The sequence below is a fragment of the Geospiza fortis genome, unplaced genomic scaffold (genome assembly GCF_000277835.1).
Source record: "Geospiza fortis unplaced genomic scaffold, GeoFor_1.0 scaffold27, whole genome shotgun sequence".
In the NCBI taxonomy this organism is placed as follows: domain Eukaryota; kingdom Metazoa; phylum Chordata; class Aves; order Passeriformes; family Thraupidae; genus Geospiza; species Geospiza fortis.
This window is the reverse complement of record NW_005054329.1, coordinates 5,595,260-5,607,488: the sequence shown is the minus strand read 5'-3', so window position 1 is coordinate 5,607,488 and position 12,229 is coordinate 5,595,260. Positions and strand designations below refer to the sequence as shown.

Here is a 12,229-nt window from a genome sequence, read left to right as displayed (position 1 = left end):
ACACTGGGCTGCCCTGGGGAGCCACCTTGTTCCACATGTTCTGCTTGGGTGAATTTTAATGCTGGGATATTTCCCTGTTCTTTGTAGGATCTCAAAGCCAACGAGTCACGCCTGAAGGATATAAACAAGGTTGCCAAGGACCTGGAGTCAGAAGGGCTGATGGCAGATGAAGTACAAGCAGTACAGCAACAGGTGCTTTTTTCTTCTGCTTTATTCTAATCTAAGAAGCAAAAGATGTTCCTCCTTTCTTTTGTCTGTTATCTTTGTCTGGCATTGCAAGATTCAGGCTTTTTTCTAGTGTGGCCATCCCAAGAAAGACCTTTAGAATTATATTCTGTAATAAAAATTTTTTTAGGAATGGAAAGTCTTTACAATAATATTAAAAGTCATGGAGAATCCATTCATTAACTTTGCTTCATATGAATTTGAAATTTAGCATTTACTTATGCTAAATTTCAGGAAAATGGGTGAGGACTGCTAGGGAAAAAGAAAAATAAAGTAGAGTGCAATTCAGAGTGGAGGGAGTTTGTGGTTTTCTGTTTTGGTTTGGGTTTTTTTTGCCAGCTTTTTACATACTTGTGCTAAGTAATTTTATCCTGTGCCAGCTAAGTGTGAAGCATGTTGGATAATCATTCTTTCTGTTAGAAAATAACAAATTGTTTGTCCTGTCTCCTTTGCAGGAAGTCTATGGGATGATGCCCAGGGTAAGTGTTGGTTTCTGAGGTGGGTGGAATGGCAATTGTAACAGGTTTGGGATGTACAAGGAGAAGTTCAGCCATAATTGTAGTTCATTTCCATGATGGAACTCACTAATGACTTTGAATGGACATTCAAAGATTATCTTATCTATGATCCCTTTATTTCCCGAGTGTCTTGCCCCACATCACAGATCTCAGCAAGCAGCATAATCCAAACTGATACAAATACTTGCATGAAGAAATGTACTGAACTCCTTTAAGGATTGAACACTGAGATATTTTCAAGTTTTTTTTACTGTATTCTGATAGTTTTAGATTCTGCTTTGTATTTAAAGCTGTTTCTTCACATTTTCAAACAGGATGAAACTGATTCTAAGACAGCCTCTCCTTGGAAGGTAGGTGTCATTGCTTAGTAGCACACAACAAGAAAATAAAACAAAAATTAGCACATCATCTTTTTTAGACCATTTGCTTCTCCTGTACCATAGAAATTCTCAACAGCCTGTTTTTTACCTCTCTGCCACAAAACTCTGTTTAGCTTTGAGCTTGTAGTATGAGGGTTTCCAGTTTCTGGGCAGTAGATGTTGAATAATCCCTTGTTCACTCTCCATGAGTTCTTTGCTTTCTGCTTGCTACAATAAAAATGTTTTTATTCCTCAAAGTCAAAACCATTTATGTCAATACTTCTTTAGTAAGGAATATGCTGTATCCCATTAGTCATCTCCAGCTTATTTACTACAATAGTTAGAAGAAGCCTTTCTCCATTCATTAGAGACTTACAATGGAAGAGCTGTCACCTGCTAAAGCACAAAAATATCTTCAATATTTTTTAAATTATCCAACACTGTGTTTCCCTAGCATTTCATTCCCATGTTTTATGTCTTGCATCCACCCTGTTAGACTTAAAGCTGCTTGTACATCTTTTAAGCTGTAAGAATGTGGGGAAACCAGGTTAGTATGCAATATTTTGACAGAAAATGCAGCCATGTTGCCAGGAACTGGTGACTTTTAAAGTATTTTTTTGCAAATTACAAACATGTACATTGAATTCTAAGAGTCTTATAGTAACTTAGCAAACAGATTTTGGGGGTTTTTAATTAATGTATTGAATGTTGCCTTTAAATTTCCTCATCTTTGTCCTCATTAAGATTTGTTTGCTTTAGTTTACACTAACATGACAGTGCTTACTTGTGAATTCTGACTATTCTTACTCTGCTCTATAAGACCTTAGGAATTACAGCCAGTTATTCTTAATTGCTTTTGTAATTTACTTACATTCTTTCTTAGTGGTTTCTGTTTGGTTTTTTAAGGACCTTTCTTTCAGTCTGGTTGTGCTTTTGGTTAGAGTTGACTTCAATACTATATTTTTTATTTCTGCTTTTTCACACAGTCTGCACGTTTGATGGTACACACTGTGGCAACCTTCAACTCAATCAAGGTAATTCCACAACTTTCTCTGACCTTATTTAGAACTTGTGAACATTTTTTACCCTCCTTTTCCATATTCTTTGTCTATCATTAAGCTTTATAAACTCTTTTGAATCAATTTATTTCAAGAAGCATTAGTATATACAGTATTTGCTTCTCAAGTTACATCACTATCTTATATACATAAAATAATTTGGTTTTACAGCTCAGGAGAAGCCCTTCAAATTTTTCTATCTAACTAAGCTGTCTGAATTTGTGCATTCTTCTGGAATGAAGCAGAATTAAGTAACCTTTACCTGTAGTGAAAGGCCAGTCTTGACTTTTCACTTCCCTCATCCAGGAGCTGAATGAGCGCTGGAGATCCCTGCAGCAGCTGGCAGAGGAGAGGAGCCAGTTGTTGGGCAGTGCCCACGAGGTCCAGAGATTCCACAGGTGAGGGGTTTGTTTGGTCTTAACTCAAATGCTTTGTCTGAAAAGAATTCTAAAATATAGCAGGATCTGTTCTAAACAAATCATATTCAATCCCCAGCTTGTTCAGTGGAGGGTGATCTTTTAATTCCCTTTTTGCTTTTTCTTCCTTCAAATCAGAGATGCTGATGAAACCAAAGAATGGATAGAGGAGAAGAATCAAGCATTAAATACAGACAACTATGGGCATGACCTGGCCAGTGTTCAGGCTCTGCAGCGCAAACATGAGGGCTTTGAGAGAGACTTGGCAGCTCTGGGAGACAAGGTGAGATTCTGAGGAAGAAAACCCAAAAGCTTTGTTTTTATCTACCAGAAATGATTGGACTATAGCAGTTCTCTCTGTCTTCACTGTGTTCACTTCCCTTTCTGTAATCCCAGGTGAATTCTCTTGGTGAAACTGCCCAGCGTCTAATCCAGTCACATCCAGAATCTGCTGAAGATCTCCAAGAAAAATGCACTGAGCTGAATCAGGCTTGGAACAGTCTGGGGAAACGCGCTGACCAGCGCAAGGAGAAGCTGGGAGATTCTCATGACCTGCAGCGTTTCCTCAGCGACTTCAGGTAGTGATGTGATCCCCCTCTCAATTTGTTTATTATTAGTGAAGTATACATGGCTTATTGTTCCACAGGAATATTTCTGTGAAGGGTTCAGAAAAGGACTGTTCTCCCTGTTGTGACTTATTTCAGTAGAGAAAGGGAAAAATGCCCTATTACTGTGTGTTCACAGGGACCTCATGTCTTGGATCAATGGCATCCGGGGCCTGGTCTCCTCAGATGAACTCGCAAAGGATGTGACTGGAGCTGAAGCTTTATTGGAAAGACACCAGGTATGTCAAAGAAAAGTGTATATCAACAATGCTTCTTTTTTTCTGATACTTTCCAATTAGACTTCCAAAAATAGATCAGTTCCAGCTCTGGTTATTGAGCAGCACATCTCTGCCCCTTGCAGGAGCACCGCACGGAAATAGATGCAAGAGCTGGCACTTTCCAGGCATTTGAACAGTTTGGACAACAACTTCTTGCCCATGGACACTATGCCAGCCCTGAGATCAAGGAGAAACTGGATATTCTGGACCAAGAACGGACAGACCTGGAGAAGGCCTGGGTCCAGCGCAGAATGATGCTGGACCAGTGCCTGGAACTACAGGTACTCTGCTGCAGTTTGGATAAGAAAAATAATTCCTCTTTTCATTAAAAAGTTTAGACTTTCATGGTGATAACAGTGCTCTTGAGCTGTCTTGCTCATGCTTTGGATTTTTTTTTCTCCCCAGCTGTTTCATCGGGACTGTGAGCAAGCTGAAAACTGGATGGCTGCCCGGGAGGCTTTCTTAAATACAGAGGATAAAGGAGACTCCTTGGACAGTGTGGAGGCACTCATCAAGAAACATGAAGATTTTGATAAAGCAATCAATGTCCAGGTGAGAATTGTAGCTGAAGTAAGGGGAAAATAGTTTCCTTTTTCTCATGTGAATCATTAGCAAAAGGACTTCTGCTATGTATGGCTTCTAAAGTTCAGTTCCAAATATTCAGCCATGTGGAATTTGCTGCAGAAGTTTTGAAGCAGCTTGTGTAGATCAGGATGTATTTCATTGCTTACAAACAGTGTAGAAATAGTGGCAAGTACTTGTGTAAATATACTGATTTGGAATTACTTTTTACCTTTATTTGTGGCAGAAAAGAGTCTATTTCCAGTTTCTTGTAGCAGAAAACTGTCTAGATTTATTGAGAGATCCATACTGCTGAAGTTTTTAGTCCAAAAGAGCTTTTTTTCTCTAAAAGCCACAGGTGAAAAGTGTTCTAAGTTAAACTCTGCAGTCCTGCAGAAGAGAGACTTCCTTCATAGGGTCCCAGTAATGTAAATTTAAAGAAGATAAAAAGGCTTGTTCTGTTCAAGACACTGCTCATCATTTGACTTTAGGAAACCACAGTTCTAATTCATGGTTTCTGGTTTGAATAGGAAGAGAAAATTGCTGTCCTGCAGTCCTTTGCTGACCAGCTGATTGCTGCAGATCATTATGCCAAGGGCGTCATCGCCAACAGACGCAACGAGGTCCTGGACAGGTCAGTGCTGCCTGGGAGGAGAAGGCAGATGCCTGGAAATCCTCTTTAGGGGTCTTCTGTAGCTGTTGAAGGTGATGCCTCATGTGGCTGTCGTATTTTGTTCATTTTATGTGTCAAATTACCACAGGTGGCTTCGTCTGAAAGCCCAAATGATTGAGAAGAGATCAAAGCTGGGAGAGTCTCAGACCCTCCAGCAGTTCAGTCGTGATGTGGATGAAATAGAAGCCTGGATCAGTGAAAAGCTCCAGACTGCAAGTGATGAGTCCTATAAGGATCCCACAAATATCCAGGTGAATGTGGTTCTTGGCTTAAAAATCAGAATAGCATTGTTAACTTTGCAAGGCCTGCTCTGGTTTGAAAATCCATGCTCAGGAATTCTTGTTCAGAGATGACAGAATAGTGCATCATGTTGGACATGTTCTCCTTTCAACAAGGAGAAAATGGAAGTTACATTATGCATGAAAGGAGACCCAAAATAGGACTTGGTTAGTAATTATTCATGCCTATAATTAATTATTCATGCATATAATTAATAAGATATGTGGTATCTGCAGCAGAAAGTTTCCTAAAGAAACCCAAGTGGCTGTTCTGTCTCTCTCCCAGCATCTAGACAATAAGGAAATGGAATTCTTGGGTCTCAACTAGAATGTGAAATCTCGTTTATTTTTCAGTATTAAGGAATAAAGTTATCTCTTCTGTTTTAATTCTGGTTTATGAAGTAGTATGAATGCACTGAACTACTTCTCTCAATCTGTTTTATAGCTTTCCAAACTGCTGGTAAGTAGTTTGGACTAGCCTGGTATGTGAATTTATTTTCTCTGTATAAGCTTCTGTGTAAGCCCAAACTCTGATTGCTGCTCCATCCATCAGTTCATGTAATCTCTTGTTTTTTCTGTTAGTTCTTGACCTCCATCCAGGTACAGCTGTTGATCCTCGTCCTATGGATGTGGCTTTTTTGTTCACTCCTATTCAGCATCATTTATTTATGTATTTGTTTTGCAGGTGTTCTGCATGATCTGTTTAATTTATGCTGTGTTCATTATGTAATTTAGGGGTTTTTAGGGGTTAGCCCATAGGAAAATGGGGTTCTGTCCCCCTTTTTCAGAAATTTGGCTGTTTGATCATCACTTGTGATGATTTAACACAGAGCATAATGTCAAATTCATGAGCTTGTGTTTGTAAAATCAAATGCTGAAGATGGAGGATTCAGTAAATGTTAGATCTTGATTGGCTTAGTTCTTGCAATAGCATAGAAGGGAATAAAGCAGAAAGAACACTCCAGAAAAAGAGATGTACCAGATGGAAAGCTGACAGCACTTGTAAGAATCCAAGAAGGGGAGTAAAATGAGGATATGTGCAGGGAGTAGATAGAACAAAGAAAGGAGAAGCCAATGAGTAAGAAATGAAGGAATAATTTGTCACTTCAGAGTGTGGTACATTAAATTACTATTTTTTTAGTTGGAAAAAAATTATATTAAACTAGAAAGGCTTGTCTGCAATTTGTTGTCATGGTAATTATATAAAGATATGCAATTGGCAGCTTTTAAATTGAAGTTTCCAAGTTGTTAGATCTAGCTTTGAAGGATATGCTTTCATAATCTCAGGATTTGGGGGTTACAGTTCCCAAAATGAAGCAGTTCATGCAGAATTTCTCATATCAGTGCTATAGTACCTTTCCTTTTTTATTTTTGATCTAACATTTCCTTTCATCCCATTCTCTAGGACACTCTCTACCCATGTCCAATGTCACTAGCATTTCCAGTTTATACTTGCAAATTCTGTCTTGTCACTTTTGTGCTGTTGTCATATTCCTGGTGGGTGGATGGATCGTGGATACATGAGAGCTGCACTCTCCTTCCCACACCAAGGCTCCTGTTGTTCTCATGGTGCTCTCAACTTGGCAGTGAAAAATTCGTAACAAATAATTCAATTACGTTTTAATAGATGTTTTTGACTGTTAATTCAGTATTTATCTATATATACAATGGGGCTGTGTATGTCTAATACCACAACTGTGCAGAAAGCAGATAAGCTGGAGCAGTGATTTCTGTTAGTTACCTATACATTAGGAAGGGAAGTAGGAATTTGTGCAGTTACTGTTGGAGTAGAAAGGATGATCTACTCTACTCAGGGTATATGTAATTGCTGCTTTTTAAAGGGCTGCATTGAAAACTAGGAATCTTTACTGCATTTACAGCTCAGCTCAGTGCAGGGAATTTTGCCTTGGCACCTGTGAAATGCAGAGCATGCTGCCAGAGTTCTGTGTATCAGCTCACCCTTAGTTTTGCCAGGTCAAAACTTGGTGGTTACTCAGGTAATGAGAATAACCACTGGAGCGAGCAGTAAATTCCCTACCCAGAGAGAACTTCAGCTCAGCCTGTGCACAAAGCTGATGAGCACCCAGCCCATGAGAACAATGGAGGAGCCCTTTGTGCAGAGCCTGATGCTGTTGGGTTTGTCCTTGCAGAGCAAGCACCAGAAGCACCAGGCCTTTGAGGCCGAGCTCCACGCCAACGCCGACCGCATCCGCGGCGTCATCGACATGGGCAACTCCCTCATTGAGAGGGGCGCGTGCGCCGGCAGCGAGGACGCCGTCAAGGTGGGCACCTTCCAGTCTTGCTTGGCTTTGCTTTCAGCAGTGTTTTGGTAACTGAGGCAGGACCGTGTCCCTCTAGAACCAATCTTGCTTTATTGAAGCTTTTGTATTTCAACTACACAGTGCAGATCAGATGAATCTTTCTGCTTTGGTCTCAAAGAGGATAAGTTTTCTGATCCTCTGATGAGGTGTAAATTATAGCTGGGCAGCTCAAAATAGTGACTCTAACTTGCATACCTGGAATTAACAGCCAAACTTCCACCATGTTCTGGTTTTGCATGGATCAGAACTTTTTTCATGTTTCATTTATGACACTTACTTATCTTTCCCACTTTCTGACAGGCACGCCTGGCTGCCCTGGCTGACCAGTGGCAATTCCTGGTACAGAAGTCAGCAGAGAAGAGTCAGAAACTGAAAGAAGCTAATAAGCAACAGAATTTCAATACTGGCATCAAGGACTTTGACTTTTGGCTTTCAGAGGTAATAAGATAGGAGTTAATTACTTGCAAAGCTTTTTTTTTTCAGTTTTCATTACCTTTGCTGATGTTAAATTTTGTGGAGCACTGTTTACCTTTGAGCAAGTCTAGGTTTACTTTAAAAAAACCTTATGACTAGTAAAATTCTTGTATATGTTTTATTAGTTAGGAACAATAAGGTGAGAAGAAGCAAATTTTTTCATGGAACCTTTTACGTATTAAACATGTGCCAAGGTCAAGGTTTAGTAGAAAATTGAGCAGTAATTTGCATGGTTTTAAAGCATAATATTTTCAAGGAGTTCATGAAACACAATTTGTTCTTCGTTCCATGTTTCCTTCTCCATCCCAGGTGGAGGCTTTGTTGGCATCTGAAGACTATGGGAAGGACTTGGCATCTGTTAACAACCTTCTGAAAAAACACCAGTTACTGGAAGCTGATATATCTGCTCATGAGGTATTGCTTTCCCTTTTAGTGTTGGAAGATAAATCAGCCATAAGCAAATTCTATGGGTACAGCTCCTGATACCTGCTGCAGTCACAGACTTGTCGAAATGTGTTTTTTAACAAAACCTGTAACTGCGAGTCAGATTCTGATTTTCATCCTGACATAATGAGCACAGAAACGAGCTCTGAGCAATCCCTGCTCTCTCCCCTCCGTGCCCAGGACCGCCTGAAGGACCTGAACAGCCAGGCTGACAGTCTGATGACCAGCAGCGCCTTTGACACGTCCCAGGTGAAGGACAAGCGCGAGACCATCAACGGGCGCTTCCAGCGCATCAAGGGCATGGCCAGCGCCCGCCGCGCCAAGCTCAACGAGAGCCACCGCCTGCACCAGTTCTTCCGTGACATGGACGATGAGGAGTCCTGGATCAAGTGGGTGTCTGGGAAGTTCTGGGCTTGCCAATGTCACTCACATCCTTTAGTTTGGCTTTAGAACTGTCTTCCAACAACTGTGTGTTTATAGGAGTCCAGAAAAGCTGCTTTGGGTGTGGTTTCTTATCTGCAATTTTCTTTGGTCAAATCCCAGTAAGCAGAAAAACACTGTTTAGACTCAGACATTTTATTCTAGTATTTTTGGGAATGCTCCTACCAAAAATTCAAACCTTTTTCAGTTTCAAATAGTTTCTTCATTGTAGTCAGTTGTCATTAATCAAATGGTCTTTCCACATTGGTGTTGGTACCTCAGGAGGAGAGAAAAACATGAGGCTGATAGAAATCATTCAGATTAGAGCACTTCTTTTGTCATGCTTTTAAAACAAACAAAATTTGGACAACTTTACAAAAGACATCTATATTTTTAAAAAGAAAACAGCACAAAGGAATTCTGTCCTTCAAAGATAAATGATGGGCCCTCTGTCACCTTCTTTTCTTCACACAGGAATTTGCATCCAAGATCTTTGTGCAAGGCAGAGCAGTTGTGCATCTGAGGGGTTTTCTGTTTTGTCAGGTTGGACCTTTAGAAGTAATTTTCATATTTTATCTTTCTCTCTCCTCTGTTGAATTTAGAGAGAAGAAACTGTTGGTCAGCTCAGAGGACTATGGCAGAGACCTGACTGGTGTGCAGAACCTGAGGAAGAAACACAAGCGCTTGGAAGCAGAATTAGCTGCCCATGAACCTGCTATCCAGGTAAAAGCCTCTTCCCATGGCAGATTCCTCTATAAGCAGCACCTTCCTTGACTGTGGAAGAGATGAAAGCCAGCAGTAGTTTTGCTGGACCCCAGACAATGCACATGAGGAAGGCAGGTGATGTTCCAATAACTGTTTCTCTTTAGGGTGTCCTGGACACGGGTAAGAAGCTTTCAGATGACAACACAATTGGAAAGGAGGAGATACAGCAGAGACTGGCTCAGTTTGTGGATCACTGGAAAGAGTTAAAACAGCTGGCAGCTGCTAGGTATGAATTTCTATAAAATTCAGTATTAATTCAAAGTTACATGGGGATGGGTTATTAGGAATATGATGTAACAGCATCTATCACTGATCACAGACCCTACAAGACTACTGACAACGTTCCTTAGTTAGAAACATGAACCTCTTTTTGAGGTGTATGTTGTATTTATCCTTTTCTTGCACCAGTTGGAAACCACAGGCTTGCAATCAGCTGGCTTTAATCCACTACCAGGAATTTTTTCCTGATTAGAAACTGTTGGGAGAGAGTTTGCTTCAGTCCTTTGGCAGCTGCAGGCTTTGTAGTCCAAGGAATTCCTGGAGCTCCAGCCATGGCTGCTGCTGGAGGAGTGAAGTGTGAATGATAAGATTCAGACTCTGCACATTGTTTTTATATCTTACATCTCAATGCCATAAAACTGATTACTTTTACCTTCCCCACACAGGGGGCAGCGTCTGGAGGAGTCTCTGGAGTATCAGCAGTTTGTAGCAAATGTTGAGGAAGAAGAAGCCTGGATCAATGAGAAAATGACACTGGTAGCCAGTGAGGATTATGGGGACACACTTGCTGCTATCCAGGTATGGAGGAAGTTGTCAGCACTTTATTGTTGCATTCCTGTTGGTTAGAGCATAACAAACATTTTAATTGTCTTTACAATTTAGAGGTTGTTTGTTCCTTTTGAAGTCCTAAATTGTAAAAATGTAAATTCACTTTGTAAAAGCATCCCAATAATGTTATTTCCTGTAGAAATTACTTGCAGTTTGATGTAGCTTTGCATCCCTTAACCTCTGATTGGAAGTCAGTCTCAGTTTCTTTTTGTCCACAGAAAATCAGTAAGTTGTGCTAACCAGCTAAGATTAATTATTGACAGAAGAAGTTTATGCTGTTTTATAAAATTAATTACTTTTTAATAAATGGTGAGAAATTATTTTTAGGAGTGCCTGTGTCTTGTATTTGCAGGGCTTGCTGAAGAAGCATGAGGCATTTGAGACTGATTTTACTGTCCACAAGGACAGAGTGAATGATGTCTGTGCTAATGGAGAGGATCTCATTAAAAAGGTGAGTATGAACTAGTAAAGAGAAACCTTCAAAGCCTTCCCAGGACATCTTCATGTTACAGTAGACTTTCTCTTCTCTGTCATGTCTTTGAAAAGAGCTCTTATTCACTTTTTGTGGCTGAATAAGCTGTTGGTATTTTGCTTTCAAAGCTGTTTCTGAGACAATATCTTTCAGCTGAAGTCCTTGCTCTGTCACCAACATCCTGAATGCCTCAGATGACTTTAACATCATACAGGATGGCTGTATTTTTTTTCTTCCCTGTCACATAGAACAATCACCACGAGGCAAACATCACTGCCAAGATGAAGGGGCTCAGAGGCAAGGTGTCAGATCTGGAGAAAGCAGCAGCTCAGAGGAAAGCCAAATTGGATGAGAACTCAGCCTTCCTCCAGTTCAACTGGAAAGCAGATGTGGTGGAGTCATGGATAGGTACGTTCTGTACAATATTTGGTCACAAACAAACATTAAACTCCTTCATTTCCACAGGTCTCCAGTAGCTCCTTGTGTGCTGTTGTAACAAGCAGACCTAAGCCCAGAGTAATCAGCAGGGCTGTCCCTGCTTCATGCCTTTGTAGTAACCTGATCTGGAACAGAGGGAATGTTTGAGATGGAGAAATGACATTTTTGCAAAATTTGTTTCATTTTCCAGGAGAGAAGGAAAACAGTCTGAAGACAGATGATTACGGACGTGACCTCTCTTCAGTGCAAACCTTGCTCACCAAACAGGTCAGTGCTGATGCTGCTGCCACCCATGAGGAAGGGACCAGCTGAACTCTTGTGAACACACAAGAATCCATGTTTGAAATATATGCAGGGTATTGGAAAGGTTAAACAAATACCTGTTGTTCTTTTAATGCTTCAGGAAACATTTGATGCTGGACTTCAGGCTTTCCAGCAGGAGGGAATTGCAAACATCACTGCTCTGAAAGACCAGCTGCTTGCAGCCAAGCACATCCAGTCCAAGGCCATCGAGGCCCGGCATGCTTCCTTGATGAAACGCTGGAATCAGCTACTGGCTAATTCTGCTACCAGAAAAAAGAAACTCTTGGAGGCTCAGGAGCACTTCAGAAAGGTGAGTGACCAACCATGGGGCTACAAAAATCTAATTGTGCACTTGATAAAAAATACACACTTGCAACTAACCATTTTGGAGATCCTGGAGAATTAACACAAGAATTTCTGAGATGCTTGCAAGGCAGACTCTTGCATGTTAATTCCAGATGAGCTCATACAGAATATTTCCATTATTGAACAACTGGGGTTTTTTTCTCTTTTTAAGGTTGAGGATCTCTTCCTGACCTTTGCAAAGAAGGCCTCTGCCTTCAACAGTTGGTTTGAGAATGCTGAGGAGGACCTGACGGATCCTGTGCGCTGCAACTCCCTGGAGGAAATCAAAGCCCTGAGAGAAGCTCACGACGCTTTCCGTTCCTCCCTAAGTTCTGCCCAGGCTGATTTCAACCAGCTGGCAGAGCTGGATCGCCAGATCAAGAGCTTCCGTGTGGCCTCCAACCCCTACACTTGGTTCACTATGGAGGCTCTTGAAGAAACCTGGAGG

At 40.8% G+C, this 12,229-nt stretch overlaps 1 protein-coding gene across 4 annotated transcripts in view; it reads left to right on the top strand.

Annotated features, from left to right (window-relative positions):
* Window positions 1-12,229, top strand: part of SPTAN1 (spectrin alpha, non-erythrocytic 1) — a 37,652-nt gene that overhangs the window by 17,743 nt on the left and 7,680 nt on the right. For 2 of the 4 annotated variants that reach the window (XM_031057199.1, XM_005421311.2), the window contains 25 exons: window positions 88-192; window positions 681-704; window positions 1,058-1,093; window positions 2,089-2,136; window positions 2,467-2,558; window positions 2,715-2,859; window positions 2,973-3,154; window positions 3,321-3,420; window positions 3,543-3,740; window positions 3,865-4,011; window positions 4,551-4,654; window positions 4,782-4,944; window positions 5,417-5,431; window positions 7,122-7,253; window positions 7,593-7,730; window positions 8,076-8,180; window positions 8,391-8,599; window positions 9,233-9,353; window positions 9,500-9,621; window positions 10,061-10,193; window positions 10,576-10,674; window positions 10,944-11,103; window positions 11,324-11,400; window positions 11,537-11,746; window positions 11,954-12,229. The exon at window positions 11,954-12,229 is cut by the window's right edge and continues 1 nt beyond it. In XM_031057199.1, the coding sequence (XP_030913059.1) occupies window positions 88-192; window positions 681-704; window positions 1,058-1,093; window positions 2,089-2,136; window positions 2,467-2,558; window positions 2,715-2,859; window positions 2,973-3,154; window positions 3,321-3,420; window positions 3,543-3,740; window positions 3,865-4,011; window positions 4,551-4,654; window positions 4,782-4,944; window positions 5,417-5,431; window positions 7,122-7,253; window positions 7,593-7,730; window positions 8,076-8,180; window positions 8,391-8,599; window positions 9,233-9,353; window positions 9,500-9,621; window positions 10,061-10,193; window positions 10,576-10,674; window positions 10,944-11,103; window positions 11,324-11,400; window positions 11,537-11,746; window positions 11,954-12,229 (3,141 nt within the window). The remainder of the gene's footprint in view (window positions 1-87; window positions 193-680; window positions 705-1,057; window positions 1,094-2,088; window positions 2,137-2,466; window positions 2,559-2,714; window positions 2,860-2,972; window positions 3,155-3,320; window positions 3,421-3,542; window positions 3,741-3,864; window positions 4,012-4,550; window positions 4,655-4,781; window positions 4,945-5,416; window positions 5,432-7,121; window positions 7,254-7,592; window positions 7,731-8,075; window positions 8,181-8,390; window positions 8,600-9,232; window positions 9,354-9,499; window positions 9,622-10,060; window positions 10,194-10,575; window positions 10,675-10,943; window positions 11,104-11,323; window positions 11,401-11,536; window positions 11,747-11,953) is intronic. The other 2 variants (XM_005421313.2, XM_005421312.2) reach the window with 1 other exon arrangement.